At 42.1% G+C, this 12484-nt stretch overlaps 1 protein-coding gene across 5 annotated transcripts in view; it reads left to right on the top strand.

Annotated features, from left to right (window-relative positions):
- Positions 1 to 12484, top strand: part of CC2D2A (coiled-coil and C2 domain containing 2A) — a 74751-nt gene that overhangs the window by 50045 nt on the left and 12222 nt on the right. For all 5 annotated transcript variants that reach the window (XM_075569188.1, XM_075569197.1, XM_075569181.1 and 2 more), the window contains exons 24-29: positions 1836 to 2003; positions 2660 to 2765; positions 3211 to 3320; positions 4332 to 4428; positions 6401 to 6499; positions 6938 to 7114. In XM_075569188.1, the coding sequence (XP_075425303.1) occupies positions 1836 to 2003; positions 2660 to 2765; positions 3211 to 3320; positions 4332 to 4428; positions 6401 to 6499; positions 6938 to 7114 (757 nt within the window). The remainder of the gene's footprint in view (positions 1 to 1835; positions 2004 to 2659; positions 2766 to 3210; positions 3321 to 4331; positions 4429 to 6400; positions 6500 to 6937; positions 7115 to 12484) is intronic.

The following is a 12484-nucleotide window of genomic DNA, read 5'->3' as shown; positions in this document are numbered from 1 at the left end:
GGAATGTGCCAAATACTTCACATTGTGTTTCTTCTAACTCTGATTAATAAAATAAATTTATTTACCAAGTGGTGCTATGCTATAAAACCCTTTTCAGGCCCTTCCACCTGAGTGGAAGCTGGAATGTGTATTATGGGATAACACCGTTTTTGTGTGTGTGTGTGTGTGTTTACAGAATTGGAAAAGTCCATTCCTGTTCCATGTTTGTAGCATTACATGCTATGCCATTAACACTATAGCTGCTTACTTACTGTTTTTATTCATTGATATTTATACTCTTCTTCTGCTTTGCCTTGTCTACTAAGTTCTGGTGGCTCTGGGTATGTCATTGCTGATTATTATGGTTCTGCTTTTCATTTGATGCAGTGGCAATAAACCAAGAGTTTTTACTGACTGCCATAAAGTTTAACATGAGCGCGCCAGCTCGTCACATACTAAATCATGGAACATTGACCAAACTGTTGCTTTCCAACATAAGACACTCGGGGTCTAATCCAAAACTTGCCTCTTGGTTATTGCCTTTGTATTTCATATACATATAAACAAATCCCTCTCCATAAAGTTGAAATATTAATCATGTTGTTCAGCAAGTGCAGTGATGATGATTTAGGCCACCGAAAAGGGCAGGTTAATCTGCTGGATATTTGATTAGTAGGTTTAAAATAGTGTGTTGCAAGCTTTACAGTCAGTCCTGAGGTGCTGCCCCAAACTACAACCCGGTTTGGTATATACCATACAGTATGTTACTTGAATGAGACAAAGAAATTCAAATAAGTCTTTGCGTTTTGATTTTCTTTTCTTTTTACATTAATGTACTTGCAAACAAATATCCTGAATTGGCTATGTGAAATAAGGAAACAAATATAACAATATATATTTATAAAAGAGCCATCTTTGAGCTTTTTCCAAGCTGCTATTTCACACACTCCTCATTACTACATGATAGATTTTAGATGTAGTAATACTGTATTCTCTGTAGACTGTACTTGCGCTTGTAACAAGTTGTAGAAAAGTTTGTACTCCCAGAATTTATAGTGTGAGGTAGATCTCCCTGTATAGGTGTTACTGTACATGAATAAGTGTTACTTTGGTGCAACACAAATACACCGTTCTAAGTGAGACCACTACAAACAAGCACAGACATACAAATACTATCTCTGAAAGTATGTCCTCATCCTGTCGATTTTAATTTCCTTTCTACCTTTACTGTGAAGGTGGAGTCCCACATTTTGCTATAGATCATTGTTCAGTTCTTCATCACCACTCCAACATTTTTTTTTTATTCTCCATTGTTTTCCACTTTATGGCAGGGCTATTGTTTCCTCTAGCTGTTCTAGCACCAGTTGTAAAGATATATGTAGTCCTCATTGAAGTTTTATGGAAATCGTATTGGAAATGAGGTCTGATGTGAGCTAGAGGGTATTTTGAGCAGTGCCCTAAAACTAGACTTCAAAGAGATCTGGAATGAGGTTTCATTTGACATTAAGATGGAAGATTTATATTGTATGTAACCAACATAACAATATAATTAGCTAATAACCATAACTCCAATTTTGGACCAATGCTTCTATTATGTACACAGTGCTTTTTCTCTGTAAAATGTTTGTTTCATGGCGAATACGTTCTGTAATATACAGTAACCTCTAGGAAGAACATTGTGCTATCACATCGAATAACCAAAAAAATTAAACCATTTTCCCAGGCATTTCAGGAAAACTTCACTGAGGACTATAGTGTAGTTAAAATATCTAGTATAGTTGTGTTGGTAAAATAACATTTTGAAGCAAGAGCGCACACTCCTCTCTACTAACACAGGTATTACTTTAATATGTCAGAGTTCTAGGAATGGACCTCTTCAAACTGGCTGAATCAAAGCGACCCCTGAAGCCGAGGCGGAAAGAGCGGAAAAAGGTTACGGCACAGAATTTGTCTAATGGAGACATTAAAGTGCTGGTAAACGTCATTCGAGCTTATGACATTCCTGTTAGAAAACCAGCAGCCAGGTAAGTGTCCCAAACTGATGTCAGCAAGTTCCTGTGTGATTAAATAAAACGGGATTGCAGGTTTCATCATAAAGTTATCCCCAGATATGATATAATATTCGTTGCATGTTTTTGTCGTGCAAGCTTAATTTAATGTGAACATTCAAACATAACGCACAGTACAGTAAAGATCGCCATGTACTGAAACGTTGATGCAATAAAGTATATTTCTTTACACAAGAACATGAGCATGCTGTGCTTTAAGCCCTCCTACATGAATCTGGTATAAAGGGCCTCTCATTTGGCTCACTTGCAAGATAGGTCATTTTTTCGGGGAGGAACTGTTCTAAAACTATGAACCTGTAGCGCCAGAAGAGATCACCAGCATTATTTTGACAATAAAATCTACTCCTACGCCCTACTCTCGTCTGTCTTCTATCAGTCCATCTTTCTCCTTGTGAACTGGCAGAACCAGCTTACCAATAAAGGTCACAACCGTATGTGTAGAGTTGCTATGCGTGTGCCTTTTGCACTTTTCTACTTTTAGCCCGTGCAGTTTCTAAATGGAAATGGAACTGTTTTGCATTGTAACAGCTCTAATGACAATACTTGTAGTAATGAGTATTTTTGGCTCATTAGTAATGAGTTGATTTGAAAAAAAAAATTCCTTTTTTTAGCAAACCAGCGCAAGCCTCCAGGTCCGCACGATCCGTTAATGAAATGTTTACAACATCCGCATCGCCTCAAGACCAGACGCAGACTCCTGAGTGGGCCATTAACCAGGTGTGAGGTTGAGAGCTCGAAACTAGACGTTGTTATATTATGTGTGGTTTTTATTACATGGAAAAACTGTGTACTAGCTGAAGTTTAATTACAGGAACAGTGTGAGAGATGCACATGTCGGTCATTTGTGGTCAGATAATACGATGCAATTCAAACTGACAGATTTTTGAAGGAGTAACATTAGACTAGGAATGTTTCATAGTACGACATTACCCTTTCCACAGGTTCATTTATGACCTGAAATAATTCCTAATGTAAATCTAGTGACAGAGAGGAGACCAAATGCTCAGTCTGCAATAACATAAGACCTCACCAATACTAGCATACTACTTTTTTCTCATTGTTCCCAGATGCTGCTAGAACTCCCCTCCATTTACCTTTGTCGCTTAACTGTTCCATTGCATACAGTACATTATAAAAATGATTTTTATTTTAATCCCACCAGGTATTAGTCCGACCTTTTGTAGAAGTGTCTTTCCAGCGTACGGTATGTCAGACCTCGACAGCAGATGGACCAAACCCAAACTGGAATGAAGAACTTGAGCTGCCGTTTAGGTAGGAGTAAGATATGCATATACACTTCCTATTGTAAATGCAACAACTTGGATACAATGTATGAATAATGACTTGGATGCACTTGAATGTTATAGAAGGGAACCTCCAGTTTTTTAACATGTTCTGAGATTTGTAGTCAAATTGCAAACAAAGGGAAATAGTTTATGAATAATACAGTATTTTTATTCCATTTTTATAAATTATTATTACCTTTCAACAATACTCATGAGTCTTTATTTTCGTCACGTATAGAGGGTGCTAAATTGCATCACTCTGCCATTTGTGATGCGTTACAGGCCCCGTCAGCACTACATAGGTTCTCATGTGAGCAGTGGCTGTAATTGTTGTATTACTCCATGTCTATATTATATTAAATTGGTAATAAAGACATGACTTTCTGAATGCATAACGTTTTTTAGTTACCTGTATCTCAAACTTATCCACATAGTGAAAAAAAAATACTAATTTTGTAATAGGCGCTGTTTTAGTTTGGTGGAATAGAAATTGATCAACTGATACATTTTCCTTTCCAAGAATTCTAGTAATAAACAGATTTGACTTCTGCCTGAGCATTCCAGTAGTACTGTGCTTGTTTTAGATGGCAGTATCTATTAATGTTAAATAAATCAAATCTATTGTTTTTATATTGTTCTAACATTTGTTCTAACAGTTGTGAACATTTGTTAACGAAAAATAGTCATTACAATTGAATAATTACATTGTTCAGTGCATTCCAATATACAAGTTAAAAAAAAAAGTTTTAAAAAAAAGTAGGGGGCGGTGATAATATATAATGGATGTCTCACCTAAAGGTTAAACCTAGGTACAAGAAATACCTGAACAAAACAGTTTACCGTACAAATGTTAGAGTGGGTTTTTTTTCACCGTAAGAGGAGTATTGCCTGAATCTTTGAGTACAGTATTATATTGCGATGTTCCAATAAAACTGTTGCATAGTTTGTTGCACATTTGTTTCTGCATAATAAACCTTGTTCAATCCTATCCTGGTAGAGCTCCCAACGGTGACTACAGCACAGCCAGCTTGCAGTCCGTAAAGGATGACGTGTTTATCAATGTCTTTGATGAAGTTACCTATGATATTTTAGAAGTACGTGGTGTTTATTTATTTATTTATTTTTTTGGTGTATAACCGTTCTCTACACTTTTCATACACAGTACCAGTTTAAAATATTTATTCTAATGTTGCACAGAATTAAACCTTTTCTTTTTATTTATTTTTTACTACTACATATACTTATGCAACATCTTTGAGGGAAAGCTAATAAATACTTGTTGGAAAAAGACAAGTTGAGAACTCACCCAATTCATCCATACTGTCCAGACAGGCTAGGAATACCACAATGCTAGCACTGTTTGTAATTAAAACAAAATAATTGTTACAAAACTGAATTGTTATGTGAGAAGGAGCAGCTCGGTGACTAAAGACACTGACTGGCACTGAGTTTGAAGAAGGGGAGCCTGGTTCAATTCCCGGTGTCGGCTCCTTGTGACCTTGGGCAAGTCACTTTATCTCCCTGTGCCTCAGGCGCCAAAAAAATAGATTGTAAGCTCCACGGGGCCTGCAAAAAATAATAATTTTAACCATAATTGTAAACATGTTTTCATACAGCATGTAACGATCATTTGCTGTGCCAGAAGGCCCCAAAATATTGTAATTCTTAAATATAACCATGGACATGATCAAATGTGTATATAATCATGCCAACGTTAACATGTTCACAGGTGAAGAATTCTTGATGAAGCAAATAATGTTTAGTAAAATAATAGTCTAAAAGGTGCACTTCTTTAACCGAAGCTGTGCTGAAAAAGCTGTCTAATACGACAGGTCTAAGCTTATAGCGGTCCATATTTAAAATGGATAAGAAGCAAAAAGTGACTCGCTGTGAGTGCTCATTTGCATGTCATTACCCAGAATCCCTGGCTGCAGTGGAAGCATTTTGCACTGCTTGATTATGGGGAAAGACAGGTTTATGGACCCGTCGGACATGTTAATGTGTTCAGAAGTAGTATTTGTATTTGATGCACACTACAGTACAGGATTTGGTCACTTTTTTACTCTCCATAAATAACTGTAACTGGTGAGTAAAATAATGTTTTTTCCAGGTTAATATACATGTTTTCCACGCTAGAACCGGTTGGACGGTGTTGGTGATTAACATGAAACATAAATCATTTTAAAGATAATTATTTTTCTTATTGCCAGGAAAAAGTATATGAAAAGTGAAGATAAATCTCCTTTACACCACGCACACCCACCACGCATGCACACCCACCACGCACGCACACCCACCACGCACGCACACCCACCACGCACGCACACCCACCACGCACGCACACCCACCACGCACGCACGCACGCACACCCACCACGCACACACGCCCACCACGCACGCACACCCACCACGCACACCCACACTTTTGTTGTGAAGATACTTGAAGGAGAATTACCTTAAAAATCCTGTTTTTGTGGGGGGTTTTTTTGTTTTAATCAGTTGTGTAGTATTGGATAAACTGTACTGAATTTTTTCCCCACTCTTTATGCGCTCTTTAATTAATGTTAATGTATTCAGCTTCCTTTGGGTTGTTATAGCAACTATTTAGAAAAGCACAGCACGTACTCTTTATTTTTAATTTTATTTTTATTTTTTAATGGCAGCCATATTGGGTGCCCGGGGGAAGCAGGATCTCACGGGACAATGGGTCGATTTGGCAGCTTAGATAATTACATAGCCTTAAAGGCAACTGTTGAATTTATTAAAACAAAACAATGGGAAGAGGCAACGTCCCTTATAGCTGCTGTAATTAAGGCCACACCTAAAAATGTTGTTTGAATTTGATAAAATCTCAACAGTAGATCTTGGTTTACGACAGAGAATACGAGAAAATTAGGTACTTATCAGATATTATTCTAGTTTCATCGGAGTATTGATTTTAGGTTGAGCGTTGAACTCTACCAGATATACACGTTCCACTTTGGGACCAATCATACTGTGGAGACGTTACTCTGGCGCATACAATTTATCTCCTCTTCTGAATCTATACTTTATCAATACTCCATAGGATGACCGGGAGAGAGGAAGTGGAATCCATACGCGAGTAGAGAGACACTGGCTGGGATCTGTACGAATTCCATTTACTACCATCTACTTTCAGGCACGGGTATGTCATGGTGGCCCATTACGACACACTTATTAATAACCTTCATCTAAAAGCACTCTGCATGGATTCTTAAATCGGCCAAACATTGGGATGAACATGAACACCTTGGCTGCCGGAAGGGTCCGCGATGTAATGTTTGCTAAGGTTTCTCTGCACATGAAGCTCAGGAGAGGCCCCAGATTTACAAGCATTTGCTTTTTCAGTTACTATTTTTATACATGTACATATTTAAAGTAACAATGTAATTTCTATTCTTTCCCTTTTTTAATTTTTTGCTATGTATATTTGTATCGGTAAAGTACTGCAAATGGTCCAGTTTCTTAAACCTTCTTATGGATTGCCCTTTAAATGTGCTTGCTATAATAGTTAGTGCTGCGGGTTTATTTTATTATTTTTTCCACAATGGTCTTTTTACCATTATTAATTCCTATTCTTCAGATTGATGGGACTTTTCGGATAGAAACTCCCCCGGTACTCCTGGGCTACAGTAAGCAGCGTAATGTGGGCAATGAAGGTGGATATGATGCAGTTCGAAGTCTAAGCCAAGGCTCGTTCTTAACACTTTTTATCACCATTGAACCTCAGCTTGTACCCGGAGAATCCGTCAGAGAAAAGGTACATTAGTCCATTGTTGTATGTGTATTGTATTTTGTGTAACACACAATTGATTTAAGATGTACAATATTCACTCATTTAATATATTACAAGTTTTAGGGAAGGCATTCCTAGTCTTTCTAAACACCCCCAAAAAAGCATTTGTTTTGCCATGGAGTCCCCATTTTGCATGCAATGCACTAAAAAAAGATATTCAAGATTTGCTGTCCCATTTAAAAGAATATTGATTATTTGGAAGAATATGTACCGTATATTCATTGGGTTATTGATGCAGGGAACGCTACCATTCACCCCTTCCTATAACTTTCTGCCCCTTCTATCTGTCACTATGGGCCCCCTTTGTAAATCTCTTGGTCCCCTTAGGTTGGGGAAACACTGATTTTAAGGGTTTTCATCCTAAACATTAGTATTGTTGCAAAACAAGGTAAATATAATGCTACAATACCATACTTTTAAAAAGTACATTCACTTGTAGGACCAAAATAACCCAATGGTAGTGATGTATTTAGATAATTAAATCTAGGTGAATTACACTTTTATTTAAAGATTCAGACGCCTATATCTATTTTTAAATAATAATTTTGACGTTTGTGTATAAACATAAGCTGAGGAGTGTGAAGGGTTTGGGTTGTTCCAGCTAATCAGTGTGTTGAACAGACATTGATGGCTACAGCAAAGCAATGATCCTCTAATCCCAGGCACACTGTTAAATGTAGTGATATACATTGATTTGCACAGGTACATTCCCACATGAATAGTCGTACACACAAACCCACGTATTGTTGTATATACTTGTGTAGCAGGGATCCCCCTTCTTACCTCCTGGGGGGGGGGAGAAGAGGAGGAGATCAGCTCCATTGCTCAAGAGAAGCAGCAAAGTTGCGGCGGTCATGTTGTGGTTGGCGCAGCCACTCAGCCTATTGTGATGTGTGGTGTGGTGGCCATCTTGGGGCTGGCGCCGCCAGGAGGAGAGGTTCTAAGAAGCAGGAGTTCCTCCTCGGGATAGAGGATCGTTAGTGGCAGTTGATCCAGAGCCTGCTGGAGTGAGGTAGTGTCCGGGGAGCTAGCAAGCTCATGGACCAGGCCAAGGACATACACCTGTAGGCCCCAGGCAGTCCCCTCACTGTAGTGGAGTGTGCAGGGCTGGCCATATCATATGGGATCTCCCTGTAGTGAGGGATCGCAGCCGAGGTGTTATTCAGTAGCAGCAGCCTCGTGCAGCATCCGGGTGTGAGGCGTGAGGGGCTGCTGTCGGAGACCCCGCTCCGTGGGACCCAGTCACTGACCGCAGCTTGTCTGGAGTACTCCCTGGTTAGGCCGCAACCAGGAAGGTACCTGTGCACCAACGCAAGGGGGAGGGTAGTGCTGCCCTCATACACACATTGGGAAGGGCTGCTTGCTGGACACCAGGGTATAGGTGCCCAAGCACCAGGGCATTTCTATTGTTATTATTGTTATTGTATATAGTGACTGTGGGTAATATTTGGGCCTACTGTGGGACCACAGAAGTAAAGGAGTTATTATGTAATCCTGTTGTGTTGTATTATTGGGGTATACCATAAATGTATACGTGTTCCTATGAGGAGCCATCCCGCTTCCATAGGTGGAAGCGCTGCACCAGAGAGAGAGAACACACCGTCACCCCAGGCTCCCCATGAGCTTCTCAGGCCTTCTGTAAGTCAACAGTAGCACCTGTACTGTAATTACCGTTATTTCCCATAGAGATAGTGAATGGGTGTGACACAAGTATACTGTTAGAAATTTTTAAAAGACGTATTTTATCTGTGTAGTTGGCTCACTTAGGTTCAATCACCCTAAAAGTAAATTATTTTATTTATTTGTAGCCCTTTTCCCCGTGTCGAAGGGAACTACGTGTGCTGGATACCTGTCTGGTGTACAGGAGGCCTGATCCTCGGCAACTGGGAGCCTGGGTGATTTCATTGTCTCTGACAGCGCCTACACCTGGGAGGGATCCTAGCACAGCTGGATAACCCCTCACAAGACCCAATAAAATCAGCAATAAGTATACACACACTGGTATAGTAAAATTATCTTTAATGACACGCATAAAGCATCATATAACCACGGTTATAACACAATGCAATACCCACACCACAGTAACACCACCCTGGTGGATCCCCCCCAAAGTACTGAGGGATCCCTGGGCACCTAACCACCCGGTGTCCGCAAAACCAAGCCCACCCAAAGTGTGTGGAGTAGCGCTACCCACTGTGTATGTGGCCCTTGGTGCACGTTGGTAACTTCCTGATCTCCGTCCAGACCAGGTTATATGAAAGATGGGAACCGCAGGCCGCATCATGATCCCACGACGCTGTCTACCGGATACTCTCTCTCCGCTGGATGTGTCCGCCTCTTGTGGGAGCTCCAACGGGAGGGTGTCACTTATTAAAGTCTATGATAATGTGCCTATGGTCTGGTCCCAGACCACAGGATGCACGCACCGCGTGGTGTCCGTCACCGGTGCAATTACACTTGGCAGCTACTAGGGAAGCGTCCCTATCTTGGGGCCTTCCCTGCAGCAACCACAAGCTATGGTGGTCGGGCCTAGTTGGGACTATGCAGCAATCTAGCCTAGTCCAGGGGAGCACTTCTCCCTGGACACTACCTGCTCCGTTGGGGTCCCTCCTCCGACTGGCACGCGGTCCCTAGTGCGCCAAATTTAACAATCTCCTTCTCAGGATTCCTACAGCCCTATTGGATGCGGTCTGCCATGTGGTGAGCATGTTACTAATCAACTCCCTCATCTTTCTGCATGTGGTGAGCAGCCCCTGGGGCTGCTGGGAACTGTAGTCCCTTGCGGAGTCTGGTAATGGCCACCGCAACTCCTAACTATATGCGCATGCGCGAGGATCGCACTACGCATGCGCACAAAGATGGCCGCCGCCAGTACTCCGCAACACCGGAGGGGCTCCCTGCTCCCAGCTGGGTCCGTCCGCAGCTCCGGCGGCACCCAGAAAATCCGATAGCTCCCCCGCCCGCTGCAGAGGTAAGCGGGGAGCTCGGCTACATATTTATAAAATGTTTTACCAGGAAGTAATACATTGAGTTACCTCTCATTTTCAAGTATGTCCTGGGCATCGAGTTAAGATGACAAATACATTGTTACATTAAGTGAACGGTGTATACATGATATACAAGACATTGCATGCGCAGTTAAAGATAATATAAATTATAGGCGCATGTAACAGTTACAGACCAGGTTTAAAATGTGAGACCGCTTTAGTTTTGAAAGAACTTAGTTTTGTGGCGGCTGTGAGAGTCTTCGGTAGGTTGTTCCAGTTGTGGGGTGCACGGTAAGAGGAGGAGCGTCCGGATACTTTACTGAACCTTGGGACCATGAACAGTCTTTTGGAGTCAGATCTCAGATAAGTGCTGCATGTGGTGGGGGTGAGGAGCTTGTTCAGATAGACGGGTAGCTTGCCCAGAAAGTATTTGAAGGCAAGACAAGAAAGATGAACTTTGCGCCCAGACTCAAGTGATGACCAATCTAGTTATTTGAGCATTTTGCAGTGATGTGTGTTGTAGTTGCATTGGAGATCAAAATGGCATATTGAGTTGTAGAGGGTTTAAAGTTTGCCAGGGTGAGTTTGTAGTGCCGAGCCATAAACTATGTTCCCTTAGCTTAGCCTATAATTGGCAACAGCATCTGCTGTGCGATGCACTTTCTGACCAGCAGGCTTAGGCTAAGGTCCCGTTGCACGCGTCCGCACGGCTGGCTTGCTTGCCGGCGGCGCGTGCAACTCGCTGTACCGCGATCTGCGGTCTACAGGATACTTTTCTCGGAGCGGGGGGGCGTGGCCAAACGGGTCGGGGGGGGGGCGCGGCCATGACGTGAGGGGGCGCGGCCATGACGTGAGGGGCCGGAGCGGGAGGTGGGCGGGAGTGGGAGGATTGACAGGGAGGGGGGGCGTGGCTTGAGCGGAGGGACCCGCTACTCTTCCCCCCCCTCCCTGCACGGGCTGCCACGGGCTGCAGGTAAGTAAAAAAAACACACACACGCAGGCACTCATACATACATACATACATACACACACACACACACACACACACACAGACAGAGACAGGCACGCACGCACTCATACACACACAGACACAGACAGAGACAGGCACGCACACAGACAGGCACACACATACACACACACACACATACACACACACACACACACACACACACAGGCAGGCACTCACGCTGCTTTCACTCCACACTTCTCCCCGCTCCCCGAAGCCTCTCCTCCTCCCGCAGCCTCCCCTCCCCATTGGCTCACAGCCACACCACGTGACGCGTCAACGCTAGGAAACACCATTCTGTTGTGTCTCCTAGCGGCTGACGCGCCACAGCGTGTAGTCAGCTGTGCAGCCAGTGGGGACCGGGACCGGCTCGTATGGATTCCCCTGCTGGTGGGGAACTCGCTACATTGCCGCCCGCGCCAACGAGCGCAGCGGGTCCCAGGCCTTAGGGAGGATTTGTTCCTACAGTATATACTGTAGTACACCTAGTTTGACAGGTTTTGGGTATCAATGTGCAACCCAAATGTTAAATGGGAGTCAAACCATATGCCTAAATATTTGAAACTAGAAACAGGAGCTAGGATAGTATTAAATGTCTTCATTATTTCTATCTTGTGAAAAATCTATAAATTATACATGTCCAATCCTTCCGTTTAACTGTGTGCGTAATGATTGCATCATAATGACTACAATTTTAATGATTGACAACCTGATCAACAAAAGACGGATAAAAATGTAAATCTCAAACATTTGCTTGTCATGAAAATGTTACATTTAAAGTGTGTGTGTGTTTCATTTAATGAAACGTCCTAAGTTTCTGCCACTAAACGGATGCCAAGCCTCTGCAATAGGATCGGTAACAGCCCTCACCAAATCATATTCTCATGCTTTCTTTTTTTTAATTTGATGTTTATTGAGTTGCTTTTTGTGGGGGGAGGTATGAGAGGTACAGAAAATACAATTGGGGAGGAGGTGGGCGAAAACAAATGTCTTTTTCTAATAGAGAAGAACTCTCACTTCTTAGTCTTAAGCATATTTTATTGCTGGCCCATTTGATTTATCTCCGGCCGAGAGAATCCAGACTGCCTTCATTGCTGAATAACTGTGCCACAACTCCTGGTGTGCTCATTCTTTATTTGCTCTTTAGCAGATTTTCTTGTGGATTCAAACTTGTCTACAGAACAACCTGTGCCTTTGTCACCACGGACATCTTGTCATTGTGTCTCATATCTTATGGGATTTCGTTTACCTTGAGGCTGTCAAATGTGGTTTAATACTCTACACAAGATACATAAGCACATTCGGTACCATAATTGCACTGCTTGCACAAACAGTTTTTTA

Source organism: Ascaphus truei, chromosome 1, assembly GCF_040206685.1.
Source record: "Ascaphus truei isolate aAscTru1 chromosome 1, aAscTru1.hap1, whole genome shotgun sequence".
Lineage (NCBI taxonomy): Eukaryota > Metazoa > Chordata > Amphibia > Anura > Ascaphidae > Ascaphus > Ascaphus truei.
The sequence above is the reverse complement of the archived record's forward strand: the minus strand, read 5'-3'. Positions and strand labels throughout refer to the sequence as shown.